This window comes from Condylura cristata, unplaced genomic scaffold (assembly GCF_000260355.1).
Source record: "Condylura cristata isolate star-nosed mole 26May11 unplaced genomic scaffold, ConCri1.0 scaffold00008, whole genome shotgun sequence".
Lineage (NCBI taxonomy): Eukaryota > Metazoa > Chordata > Mammalia > Eulipotyphla > Talpidae > Condylura > Condylura cristata.
Window position 1 is genome coordinate 24,274,655 of NW_004567109.1, and position 12,959 is coordinate 24,287,613.

The following is a 12,959-nucleotide window of genomic DNA, read 5'->3' on the forward strand; positions in this document are numbered from 1 at the left end:
TGCTTTTCAAACCTGCTACCTGGGAACTAAAAATGTCTTGTACTTTTAAAAAAGTTTCTGGGACCTCTTCCTTCCTTGCTATTTTTTGAAGTCCAAGAGGATCCCTGCTGTCTTCTGTGTTTACACATTATGTCTAACAATAAAGAAAGTGAAAAAACAAAAACAAAAACCAAAACCAACCTATTGAGTGATGTATGTGAGGGCAGCAAGTGTCAGCCTTTGGGACTAAGGGCGCGGCTGCAGCTCTGGAGAGTGCTGCTGGTCCTGCACTCCTGGAGGCCACATCCACTCCTGCGCTCTCAGTGATGTGCTGAAGACTCCAACCGCTGCTATGTCTAATGCTGACCAGGCCCCAGGCCCGCTGCTGAGATAGGAGCTATAGGCAGAAAGGAGATGGTGCTGTGTCCGTAAGTCTGCTCAAAGCATGTTAACGGTTTTGTGGAAACACTGACGAGAGCACTCACTAAACAGCAAAGTCTGATGATCAGCACCAGCTGAATCCTGAAAAATGAGTAGAGGTTTGCCAGATAACTGAGGGACCATGTGTCGGGCTTGCACAGAGGACTCCATATTTCATATTATAGAGCATGAATTGTCTGAATGGTCATGTGTGACTAAAAGGCTGATAGCCTAGGACTCACATCATCAAATGTGTTAAAGGCCTTAGTGATAGCGGGGAGTGTGATGCACATGAGCTCCTGCAGAAACTCAGGAAAAATGGGCTCCACAGACCAGGTCCTGGTCTTCTCAGCCTCACTATTTGCACAAAAAAATCTTCCATTGCAAAGATTGTCAAAACATGAACTGTAATGGCACTAGTCTGTAGAACTGTATGACTAGACAGCAGCATTCTGTAACCTGCTGTCATTTACAAGAACGTGATTAATCTCAGGTTTAAGGACTATAGAGAAAGGAATTGGTGAAAAATTAAATGTTGAAATAAAAATAAACAAAACAGACCTCCCTGGTGGTGCACAAGGTTAAGTCTCAGCACTAGGAAGCTGTCCACAGCCACCGCAGCATGAGTTCAATCCCCAGCCAGGGAGGTGATGACCCACACGGCACAGCAGACCTCTCCTGTCTCCCCACTGCTCAGAGCGTCAGCAGTGTATTTCAGTGGATCTGCCAGTTCTGTTTCCCACTCTGTCTCTGGGGGAATTGCCTCACCTACCCTACCCCCTCACTTCTGGCCTTGTATGTACCTACCCCAGTTCTTGTTATGTATAAATCTTTTTAAAATTTTTAAATCTTAAAAAAAAAAAAAGTGATTGACACACACAATATCTGGGCCTCCTTGGTGGCCTGGGTCTTAAGTTTCACTATCACTGCCATCTCCTGAATCTGATCCCTAGCCCAGGAGGTGACCCACATGGCGCGGCAGACCTCTCCTGTGTCACTGCTGCTCCTCCCAGCAGTGCATTTCAGTAGATCTGCCTGTTCCGCTCCCCACTGTCTGCCGAATCCTGTCTGTCACATGCGCACACCCATACCTCTAGCCTATACCCTCGTTGTCCGACACAAAAATGAAATCTTTAAAAAAAGGTTTTTTAATGGGGCTAAGAGGTCACAGCTTCCCGGGTCTTGCAAGTCAGGTAAGAAATTTGTGTTTTATTCTGAATGAGTGTGGAAGTTAGGAGTAGAAAGGCTGAAATAGGGAATTTTGAGAGAATCTCTCCAAAAGAATGGAAGTAAAAAGTTTACAGTTGCCCCTCTTCATGGCATTCTCCAGCCTAATTTTTCCCTCTAAAGTCTTTATTTCTCAAAAGAATTTCCTGCATATGCAGTTAAGTTTTTGCCCATTTTACTGCATGGAAACTGCTCTCATCAGTGTCACTAGCAATTTTCAGATTACCAAATCCATGATCACTTTTTAATCTTTGGAGCTAGACTTCCAGCGACATTAGGCCATACCACCCTGTGTTGGCTTCCTCTCTAATTGTTCCTAGCTCCATTTCTTTCCTCAGCCTTAAATGTTGAGTTCTCAAACCCTGGCCTTAGGCCCTCTTGGAATTTTCTATGGCAGGGAACATTACTGCATGCCATCTGGATCCATAAGCTGTTTTTTTAACTTTTGTATGTTGGGGGTAGGGGAAGTCAAAAGCATGTCTCATGACATGTAAATACCAGTATCCAGGCTCTCCCCAGTGGCTCAGTAGGTGAAAGCACAGCACTAGGAAGCTAGCCACAACAGCTTCAGCACGAGTTCAGTCCACTCCCGGAGGTGACCCACATGGCGTGGTGTGGCAGACCTCTCCTGACCCTCCCTCCCCGCTCTCCCCTCAGTAGTCAGTCAGCCTGTTCTGCTGCCCACTCTCTAGTGAATCCTCTCACTGCCCCTGCATCTCTGTCCCGTACCCCAGTTCTGTGTGCAAAAATAAATCTTTAAAAATATACATCAGTATCCATAAAGTTACAGCCAGATCCATTCCTTTCCTATTATCTATGGCTGCTTTTCACATTTCAAGAATAAAGCTGAGCAGCTGTGACACAGACCTGAAGTGATGACTTACCCTTTACAAGAAAAGTTTGCTATGTGATCTCCCCTTGGGTTCAGTCCCAGGCTTTTAATTATTTATATACCAACGATGTTCAAAATAGCATCTTCTGTCCAGATCTCCTTTATGAGGATGACCTATTGTTTCATTTATAAAAGTCAAGAAGATGATAGAAAAATACACGTACAGAACAGCTCCTACTTAGCCTAGACCATTTCTGTAAATGGTAATAAAATCCAGCCAATTGATCAAGGGAAGAATTTAGGCATCCCTGGCACACTTTTCTCTTCCTAGACCCTCCCCAAACCTTTAAAAATAAGTTCAAGTTCGCCACTCGTTCCCAACTCTACTCTCCCAACGCGACGGCACCCCCACGCCTCATCCTGGACTGCTGCAGTGAGCCTTTTCTGAGACAACTCTTGTCAAAACCGGCATAAAGCCAGTCGCTCCATCCGGTTGTGCCGAGCTCTCAGCTTGTACGGAAAGCCCGCACAGCCGGAGGCCTTCCCAGACCGCAGCCCTACCAGATCTTGCCCCGGCTCCCAGAGCTCTGCGCGCCCTCCCAGCCCGCACACAGTCGGCGTGGTTAAAATACGTAAGATCCTTTCGGCGGCGCCCGGAAGTACGTAAAGGGGGTAGGGCTGAGTTTTACAAACCGGACCCGAGTTCTTAGCGTTTCCTCTTTCCGGCCAGCGCCGAGCGATGGGTGAGTGTCGCTGTGTACCCGGGTCGTGGTAGCGGGCTGAGTTCAATCCGATGCCATCCTGCCTCACTGCCGAGTAAGGAATGCGAGCGCCTGAGCGTCCGGCAACCAGCAGCCACGAGAAGGGTGGCGAGCTGGTGTTGGCCGCCGAGGTCCGCTCCGAGGGAGTGCTGGGGCTTGGGGTTCGGCGCCATCAACGTGGCTGCCGCGGGAAGGGTTCCTGCTGGGCCGCACGGCAATGATGACATTTTGTTAATGCTGTGGACTTCCGATTGCAAGGTGGGGAATCCAACCTTGGAGAGCTGAGCGTGCGGCCGCCCCGGAGCGGGCGTCTGAAGGTAGCGAGGCTTCGGCCTCCGCCACCGAGGCTCAAGCTTCTGTCCCCCGCTCTCACATACAGGCATCTCTCGGGACAACTGGCACAAACGCCGCAAGACCGGGGGCAAGAGAAAGCCCTACCACAAGAAGCGAAAGTATGAGTTGGGACGCCCAGCTGCCAACACCAAGGTGGGTGCTTGTGTTTGGGCCTTAATTTCTGGGAGGCCTCATCTTGACGTGTTGGGTAAATACTAAGATGGCATGGAGACATCCTGTGCACTTGGACTTAAAGAGAGTCTGGAGAAAGTGGGTGGTGTGCATCTTTAGGAACTTGTTTTGTTGCATGGAGACTTTAACATTCAGTGTTTGGAAATGATATCCCCCCCCCCTTGGAGGTGACTAGAATGATGAAAAAGTATCCTTAGGCGTGGCTGTGGCCGTCTTGGTCACCTGTGTACCACTTGCCAATGCTAGGACTTGTCATAGTTACACTGACGGTTGCCTCCATCAGCCCAGTTCCCTCCCATTTCTTGTCTTGCTCCTTGATAACTTATTATCTGTCTTCTTTTCTCCAGATTGGCGTTAGGCGCATACACACAGTTCGTGTTCGGGGAGGCAACAAGAAGTACCGAGCCTTGAGGCTGGATGTAGGGAACTTCTCTTGGGGCTCTGAGTGTGAGTGGGGGCCCCTGGGAGTGGGTGGGGAATTCTACACCTAGCACATTCTAAATTTCCTGAGGCGCTCTTCCACTTGTACTGCTTAGTTCTGTAGCCTCAGGCTTTGGAGTTGAGTCTAGATTTTGTGTATGTGGTTTCCAGATGCCTCTGGAAAGATGGGCTTTGGGGAAGGTGACCTAGTGTCCTGCAGTCATGTATCCTCAGTCTTCCCTTCAGACCCACTAGGACAGGGACAGGACACGTCAAGGCCAGTGGCCGCTAATTTACATGACTTGATTCTGTTGTTCCTCCTGTGAGCAGGTTGTACTCGCAAAACAAGGATTATTGATGTTGTCTACAACGCATCTAACAATGAGCTGGTCCGTACCAAGACCCTGGTGAAGAACTGCATCGTGCTTATTGACAGCACGCCATACCGACAGTGGTATGAGTCCCACTATGCAATGCTCCTGGGTCGCAAGAAGGGGGCCAAACTGGTATGTGTTAGGGGATTCATCTTGGGGGCGAGGGTGGGACGGGGGCACTGAGTCCTGCCTTCTTGTGATGAAAACTCTGTCCAGTTCTGCTACTGAAGGGAAAGAGATGAGTCTTTACTGCTGAGGAAGGCAGGGGTTGGGCTGGCTGTGGTTCTAGAAGGTAATGTCAATTCTTCCGTGGGCTAGGGACTTGGAGTCGTAATGAACCCATCTATTAATTAATGCAGGCTCCTGAGGAGGAAGAGATCCTGAACAAAAAGCGATCAAGGAAAATTCAGAAAAAATATGATGAAAGGAAAAAGAATGCCAAAATCAGCAGTCTTTTGGAGGAGCAGTTCCAGCAGGGCAAGCTTCTTGGTGAGTTGGCTGTTGGGGGGGAGGGGTGAAGTGTACACTGTTTTACCTTTGTCTCAGTTATGATTACACCTGTGTGGTCATCTGGGGTTTTATAAACATATGAGCACAAATCACTACACTTGAATAACTGGTATGAAATAATGGAGACTAGTAGACGGGTCCAGAAGCTTTGAGAAGTCTCCCCGGGTTGAGGGGGCTGTCTCAGTGATGAAAACTTTGTCCAGTTCTGCTACTGACTTCAAGAGATGATAAAGTATGTCTGAGGAGACAGTGGGCTGCGTGTCGCCTGCCCCCCCAAATATCTGGACCAACATTGACTTCTTTTAAAGGGGGGTGGTAGGTTTGGGGAGTGCTGTGTTAGCATTTGCTAAGGGCATGTGTATTCTCTTACAGCATGCATCGCTTCAAGACCAGGCCAGTGTGGCCGCGCAGATGGCTATGTGCTTGAGGGCAAGGAGCTGGAGTTCTATCTGCGGAAAATCAAAGCTCGGAAAGGCAAATAAGTCCTCCCTCCTCTCTTAGCTCATGTAATAAAGGTCTTTGTTGTTACTTGTTCTTTGTCCTTTGTTCAAATTGCCAGAATAGTTGTTTTTTCTGCTCTGGCCACCCATGCAGACCAAAGCTGAGATGGTGACTGGAACTAGAACCTTCCCACTGTCCTCACCCAGACTTCACAGTATAGAGCCCTAGCTGCAGGCTGTGCGCTTATATCGCAGGGAGATGACTTGTCACCTCCAAAGCCTGGTTCTCAGTGGCATGCAAGCCAAGCAGGCTATAAGGTAAAGTTAACTTTCTCCTGAGCCCTAACCCTTTTACTGCACCCTTATGTAGAAGTACTCCTTTTTATTTTTGTCTCAAATTCCTTGCTAAAATATGAGTTGCAGGGGTTTGAAATGCAGCACTGTGAGGCTGTCTGCTGCTCCCCTCAGCAATGTATTTTGATCAGTCTGCCTGTTCTGCCCCCCACTCTGGCAAATCTTCTCACCCCCTGTGCTTCTGCCCTCCTATATACATAGATAAACCTTTAAGAAAAAGATCTAAGCCGGGGTAACTAGTGATTACCACTAGAGACTTAAAATACTTAGTTCACTCCCTTCTGGGTTTGGTTACATCACAGGGTTTTAAATTGCACTTCACAGTACTATTTCCCTTGTTCCAGCATAAGTATGGATCCTGATCCCTATAGAATGTACCGCCAGGGATGTTGACTGCTCTCTCTAGCACCTGGTCTATCTGGCACTCAAGTATGTGCTAAATGAGTTTGAAGGATTTTTATCTATTTCAAAGTTGATGGAAGGTAAAAGTAATGAAAGTGCTGAAGTGTGAATTCTTTGGTTTCAGCAACCTGGCCAAAGTGAAGACCCCTATGAGTAGACCTGGGAAAAGGTACACTACAACTGAGTACAAAAGGGCAAGAAAACTTAAAACTCTGAAGGAATTAAGTCCATTTACTCAGTCTCCACAGATGAGAACTTTCTCCCTGGAGCCAGAAGCAAAAAAAATGATCACTTGGAGTGAAATACTGTGGGTGACGATATTTCTATACTGTAGTTTCGGATACAAGGTAAAATGTTCAGCAACCCCGTACAGCTAAAACCTTTGACAACCCAAAGGCTACACTCAAACTCTGCCCTCAAGTGCTTTTGAATTCTGGCATTTGTCAGCCTTTGCCCATGACATCCAGGAACGTCTGCTTAAAAGGAGCTCACTTGAGCAACAAATCCAACCCAGCCCCCTGTGGGACCCTCAGCCCCTCCCCCTCAGGTGCAAGCAGACTGAAGGGCCACTGCTGGAGATGGGCTTAGCACTGGAGAGTGCTGAGGGTCAGGCAGCACTGGATGATCACCTTCACGCTGCCTTTTAATCAGACTCCCACTCCCTTTCCCTCCCACTGTTAGGTATGCCGACTCAATTTTAAATAACTGCGAATACACAAATGAATGGTTCTCATAAACACAGTTGAGCAGTACTGATCACGTAAAAGCTCTCCCCGCAAACACTGTCCTTTCCAGAGTATATCAAGAGGGTATATCCGTACATCTATCAAGTTGCCCGGACCTGCCACAGCAGCGTGACCTTAGAAATGAATAGAAGCAGCTCCACCCCAGATCTGAGCGAGAAACGGGAGTGTGCCAACACTGCTGTGAACAGCCCCTTCAGGGATGCAGGTGCCCCCTGAGAGCGACGGGGGCCTAGCCCTGCTGCTGTGGAAACGCAGGCCGCGCCGGCTGGGCGGCTGTGCCCTAGCTCCTCCCCCAGCTGTCAGGCAACCTTGAGCGCGGACACACCCCCAGCTCCGTCCTGGTCCTGGCCCTTCCCGCCATCTTTCTCTTTCGAGATCAGTCCCTAAACACTCCGGTCCGCTTTCAGGGAGTGTTGCGCGGAGGCCCCGGAGGCCAGCCCCAGGCGGAGGGAGGCTGGGGGCGGGCAGGTCGGCGGCCCCCCAGGCCTCCGCTCACGGCTCCTGGGCCTCATCCTCTGACCCCGCCTTCTCCTCCTCGATGCGGTCAGCGGCCTCGGGATCGCCACCCTCCTCTGCCCGAAAGCGCAGCAAATGAGGGGTCCGGGGGGCTCCTCGTGCTCGGCCGAAGTTCCGGAGACTGATGGCGGGGGAGGGCGCTCCTGCGCCCAGGAAACGACCGAGCAGCGGGGTCTGCGCCGCTGTCACCTGCCGCGCCAATGCAGGGGACGCCTCCACCTGCAGGTTCTGCTCGGGGTCGTCGTTCATGCTGCAGGGAGAAGGAAGGACACACTGAGCGAGCCTGGGCGCCTAGTGGGCTCTGGGGGCGGAGGGTGGGCCGGCAGGGGCGCAGGAGCCCAAGGTTCAAGCCCGCCTCCCCCGGCACCCTCCACCACTCACCGCAGGTTAAAGGTGGAGCCCAGGAATGAAGGCCGCAGCGACTCGCCCACGGTGGCCACAGTGTAGGGCGGCTGGGCAGCATCCTCATCCCAGTAGGGGTCCTTCTCAGCAGGGGGCAGGTTCTGGTACATGTCATCCACAGATAGCAGGGACACCTGGGGCAGGCAGCTTGTCACCAGGATCCTCCACTCCTATGCTGGCTGAGGCTCTGGCAAGGAGGGGCAAGCCCAGGAGCCGGGGTGGGGCACTCACTGCTCACCTGCAAGTTGCGGTCTATGAGCTGGTTAGTCTCAAAGTCATCATCATCTTCACCAAAAGGGTTGATGATTTGTTCAGCCACCTGCAGGTTGTAAGACAGTGTAATGGGCTGAGTGCCCCATTCTCTGTGCTCAGAGATGAGGTGAGCCCTGCAACCACACTCCTAATGAGGAGGCTGGCATGACCACCTGAAGTGCCCACCTTGAGCCAGCCAGCATAGAAGAAGAACTGCAGCAGGGTGGTGAGAGGCACATACATGTCCAGATCCCCCGGGGCAAGTGCCGACTCCTGGCCTGGGAGAGACTCCTGAGGTTTGGCAGCCCCTGCCTCCGGCTCCACAAACTGGCGCCCGACCAGGGACAAGGCAAAGAAGGAGTACACTGCTATGGTCACCACCTGGAGAAGGGGAAGCCGGACTGAAGGGACAGAGCGAAATGCCACTCCTGCCTTGAGGGCCAGCAGAAGAGTCTGATAGTAACCAAAATATGTAGTGGGTGTGGGGTCAGCGCCAGAAGGAGTGGGGGTTCAGGGGAGCTCAGGGCCTCAGCTCTTGCCTGTTCAATGCCTGACAGGCTGGAACTGCCTTGGGGCTCCCACTCTAATTCTGTGCGCCCCCTGGGAACGGGGTGGGGGGAGGCATACTTGGGTGTAGACGAGAGGGATGCTGATCCAGTCATAGTGGAACAGCATACTGCACTTTGCCCGGTACTTGTTCAGCTCCTGTTGGGACAGCAGGAAGAGGAAGTCAGTGGAGGTGAGGCAGGAGAAGTGGGAGAGAAAAGGGAAGCCCAGAACAAAGGAGGGCCGAGATCTGGAGGCCCATTCTACTGAGGTGTTCTCAGGCTGGCTGCCTGGGATGGGAAGCTGACCTCTAAAGACTAACATTTAATTCTACATTATACTTTTGCTTTTTATTTGTATGAATTTAGCAAAGTAGTTACAAGCAGACCCTGGAGCCAGAATGTCTGAGTACCCATCCTGGTCCATGAACAAGCCATGTGACTTGGCTTTTCCACTTTGTTTCTCAAGTTTCCTCATCTGTGAAAGGGGAGGATAATAATACCTCTCTCCCTGTAGTGAGGGTTAGTGAGTTAATATAGGTGCTGTGCTTCCCAGGTGTGCAGTACAGACTTGGGGAGAGGACAGCTGCGCCCCATCTGTGCGGACTCACTTCCAGAAGCAAGCAGAGGGCAATATCGTCACGGATTCGCCCGTCCCTCCGGGCCTGGGCCGCCAGATTGGTGAACCAGACGCAGGGCACCCAGTACTTGTTGAAGTCGGATTTCAGACTCTCGAACTTTCTCTTCTCTTCCTGGGACATGAAACCTGCGAGCGTTAAGTGGGTGGGGCGCAGTCACCCTCGGTTCCCAGGACTCGCAGCCTGGGGCCCTGGAGTGCCCTCTGGGGGTCAGAACTTGGCCCAAGACCCCCCCCCCCCCCCCGGCGCCCCAGCGCGGCACCTGCGTGCTGCGGACTGACGCGGCCCCAGGGCGCCCCGCACCTGCGTCCACCACGTGCTCTATGGTGGGGAAGCGCTTGAGCACGCGGGTGCTGACGGAGCGCAGGACCAGCACCGAGGCCAGGTTGGCGTAGCGGATGAGGGTGCGGCGCAGCAGGCGGCCGCGCTGGTCCACGCCGTGCACGCTGGCGGAGATGACGCACATCAGCTGGTCCGGCAGCGGGATGCTCGTGTACTGGGCCCACCAGCGGTTCACCACCAGGGTCACGTAGAACCCTGGTTGCCACCAAGGGTGATGACGACGGGGCAGGGAAAACAGAAGGCCCGGCGGTCAGTGTGTCCTGTGCCCCAACCAGAGCGCCTGGTCCAGGCCAGGCTGCACCAGGCAGGGAGAGAACGCTTCTGGCTTCGCGCCGGCTCCGGCTCCTGCCCCTGCCCCCTGTCCAGGCAGCCTCTGCCTCTGGCCCCCGCACTGCTGTGCTCTCCAGGCGGGAAGGGAGAAGTGCAAACCTCCCGGATGAGGAAAACGGGAGATTCAAGGCCATGTAAGCCCCATTTCCCATGAGGGTAGAGGTGTCACCCCTTCCCAACGCCTTTCCGGTACCCAGAGGGTTGTGAGGCCAGCAGACGGCTTTCCTTTGCTTGGGATGCTGGTCCCTCAACAAGTACCAGTGAAATCCCAGCAACTCCCATGCCTGCTCTGACTGACTTCCTGGCCTTCTGACCCTCAAAGCCATCACCCTGACCCAGAGGTCAGGCGAGATGCTAAGGAGACCACCAAGGAGAGCTGCACAGAAACTTACCCAGCACAAAGGACAGGGGGATGAGTTCTGCAGAACGGTTGCAATATCGGGCCACCTGAGCATATACATGCTTCTGCTCCTGGGTCAGCAACAGCCTGGGAAAGGTCAGGCGTGGGCCTGGGTTAGAGGGAGCTGGCAGCCCAGACCCCCACAGGCCCATCCTGAGACCTGCCCTCATGGCTCACCGGTAGGTGATACTGAGCAGAGCATACAGGGCAACGAAGAGGAGGAACTCCTTATAGAGAAGCTTGTAGATGCTTCCCCTCCAGCGGAGAAGCAGACCAGAGAAGCCTCCGAAGCGGGCCTCTGCCACTTTGAGCGTGTATGAAACAGTCATGGTGCTGGAGTCCTGGGGCAGGCAGGAGGTCACAGAGCTGTCCTCTCCCAACAAGTTTCCTCCTTTCTCTGCTTCTTCACCAAGTCTATTACCCTAGGCCACCTCCCTTCAACTTTCTCTCTCTGTCTCATACACACACACACACACTTTAACACACACACACAGCCTTTACCCCCTGTGTTGAGGGGGGGAAGAAGCTTCAGAAGCTGTAGATACAGCACACCCCACTCCTCCCCTCCACACCCCTGAATGCAGTGATCTGCAGAAGGGAGTGAGGTAAGGGAGAGAGGAGGTCTAAGCTCTCTCTGCAGGAGCCTCCCACAAACCCCCCCACCTCTTCCAGTGCTGCTCCTGCCCAAACTACTGAGGACAAGAGAGCCAATTCTCATTGAGACCCACTACTAGCCCTTGAGGTCTTGCTCTCAAAGCTAACAGATGACCTCAAGGCCCGGGATGCTCTCACCCCCACTCTGCACCTGCCTACCTGCTTTGGGCAGCAGCCTGTGTTGAGGAAGAAGAACTGGGCTAGCCTTCACCCCCACACACATTTAAGTACCTCCTGGGCCCATAAACTGTGACTGGCTTGAGATTATCATTGATGGATTGAGGCTGTCACCTAGCTTCCCTTGGGCCTGGGAACTGAATGTGTCTCCCAACCCTTGTAGGGTTGGCTTGGCCTTTGAATGACAGAGGTGCCATTTGTGCTGACCCTGCAGTTCACATAGTTGACACCATGTCCTTGCAACCAGGATGGCGAGGGTTACTGTCCCACACTGTGGTTGAGAAAACAGATGCATAATAAATGTTATAATCCATAAAAACTGGAGATCAGAGCACTGACAGACAGGCACTGTGCCAAATGGCACTATATCACCTGTTCCTGGAAAAGCCTCATTACAACCTCAGGAGGTAGGGGTCATCCCCCTTTCACAGATGAGTCTCCCAATGACTTGCCCAAGGTCATAGGATGTGTGGGAGGGAGGATTCAAAGCCCAAGTTGATGGACTTCAAAGGCTAGAGGCGGTCTAACAGGGCCTAAATAAGGAGTTGTGCTCTGGGACCAAGGTCCGGTGCACTGGCTTTGGGGGACCTAGCCTCGTCCTCCCTGAACCCCTATAATAGGGCTGGACTCGGTGCTAAGAAAGCAGAGCCCCCTCAAGCCTGTGCCCAACCTCTTAACTCCTAAGGGTGCTCAGTATCTTTAAGGGCTATTCCCATCTTCAGGTCTTGATTTTTTCATCAGTCTTACGTAAAAAAAAAAAAAAAAAAAAAAGGAAATAATACTTGAGGCACCAGCTCAATTGTCCACTTGTTGCTTAGGTGCAAAAACCCAGGAATGATTGTCCCATGCCTGATCTGTTTTGAGAAGTTCCTTCCCCACATTGTGAGCTTCCTAGAGAAGAAACATGAAGAGGTGGTTAGGGGCAAACCTTGGGTCAGACAAAACCTGGGTTTGAAATCTAGCTCTTTGTAACCTTTCATAAATGAACTAATCTCAGGGCCTCCCTGGTGGCACAAGGGATTATGTCTCAGATCTATCAAGCCAGCCACTGCAGCACAAATTCAATCCCAGCCAGGGGGCAAAGCCACATGGCGCAGCAGGCCTCTCCTGTCTTGCCTGCTGCTCCCCTCAGCAGTGTATCTCAATAGAGTCACCTGTTCTGCTCCCCATTCTGTCTCTGGTGAATCCTCTCATCTCATGCATCTCTGGCCTACACCCCAACTCTGTATGCATACATAAATAAAATAAATTTTAAAAAGTGACTTAATCTCTCAGAACCTCCTCTGCAAAACAGGATCAATTACACTTACTTCACAGAGAAATTGTGAACCTTCAACTGGGAAGCAATGGTGGGGCCTGAGATACCATAGGCATAAACCAACTCTCTTCTCTTTGGTTTCTATTTACCATCCACTATGGCATCACAGAACCAGACAATGCCTTCAGAGAACTTTCTCTTGGTGCCCTGTCATTATGTCCCCAAACCAAAGAGTGCCAATCCCGGTATTTTTTGTTCATTTGTTTTGTTTGTTTGTTTGTTTGTTTTTTATGATTTACTTATGCATAGAAGAACTGTGGTGTCGACCAGAGGTTTGTAGAAGGGGGGTAAGATAATTCACCATAGGGCCCTCCCTGGTGGCGCAGCGGGTTAAAGCACAGCACTAGGAAGCTAAAGCCACTTCCACATGAGTTCGATCCCTGCCTGCCCCGGAG

The 12,959-nt window shown here is 51.8% G+C and overlaps 2 protein-coding genes across 2 annotated transcripts; one reads left to right on the top strand and one right to left on the bottom strand.

The window, feature by feature from the left end:
- Nucleotides 1-3,123: 3,123 nt before the first annotated feature.
- Nucleotides 3,124-5,576, top strand: RPS8 (ribosomal protein S8). Its single transcript, XM_004678928.2, has 6 exons — nucleotides 3,124-3,201; nucleotides 3,599-3,705; nucleotides 4,092-4,191; nucleotides 4,495-4,670; nucleotides 4,898-5,027; nucleotides 5,421-5,576. The coding sequence occupies exons 1-6, from the start codon at nucleotides 3,198-3,200 to the stop codon at nucleotides 5,528-5,530; spliced, it is 627 nt and encodes a 208-aa protein (XP_004678985.1). The 5' UTR covers nucleotides 3,124-3,197; the 3' UTR covers nucleotides 5,531-5,576.
- Nucleotides 5,577-7,481: 1,905 nt separating this feature from the next.
- Nucleotides 7,482-10,780, bottom strand: BEST4 (bestrophin 4). The gene is made up of 9 exons (XM_004678929.1): nucleotides 10,593-10,780; nucleotides 10,408-10,502; nucleotides 9,647-9,880; nucleotides 9,317-9,471; nucleotides 8,788-8,865; nucleotides 8,347-8,541; nucleotides 8,147-8,227; nucleotides 7,888-8,042; nucleotides 7,482-7,756 (listed from the first exon to the last, which is right to left on the bottom strand). Exons 1-9 carry the CDS (start codon nucleotides 10,742-10,744, stop codon nucleotides 7,483-7,485), a joined length of 1,419 nt encoding a protein of 472 aa, XP_004678986.1. The 5' UTR covers nucleotides 10,745-10,780; the 3' UTR covers nucleotide 7,482.
- Between the last annotated feature and the right edge of the window lie 2,179 nt (nucleotides 10,781-12,959).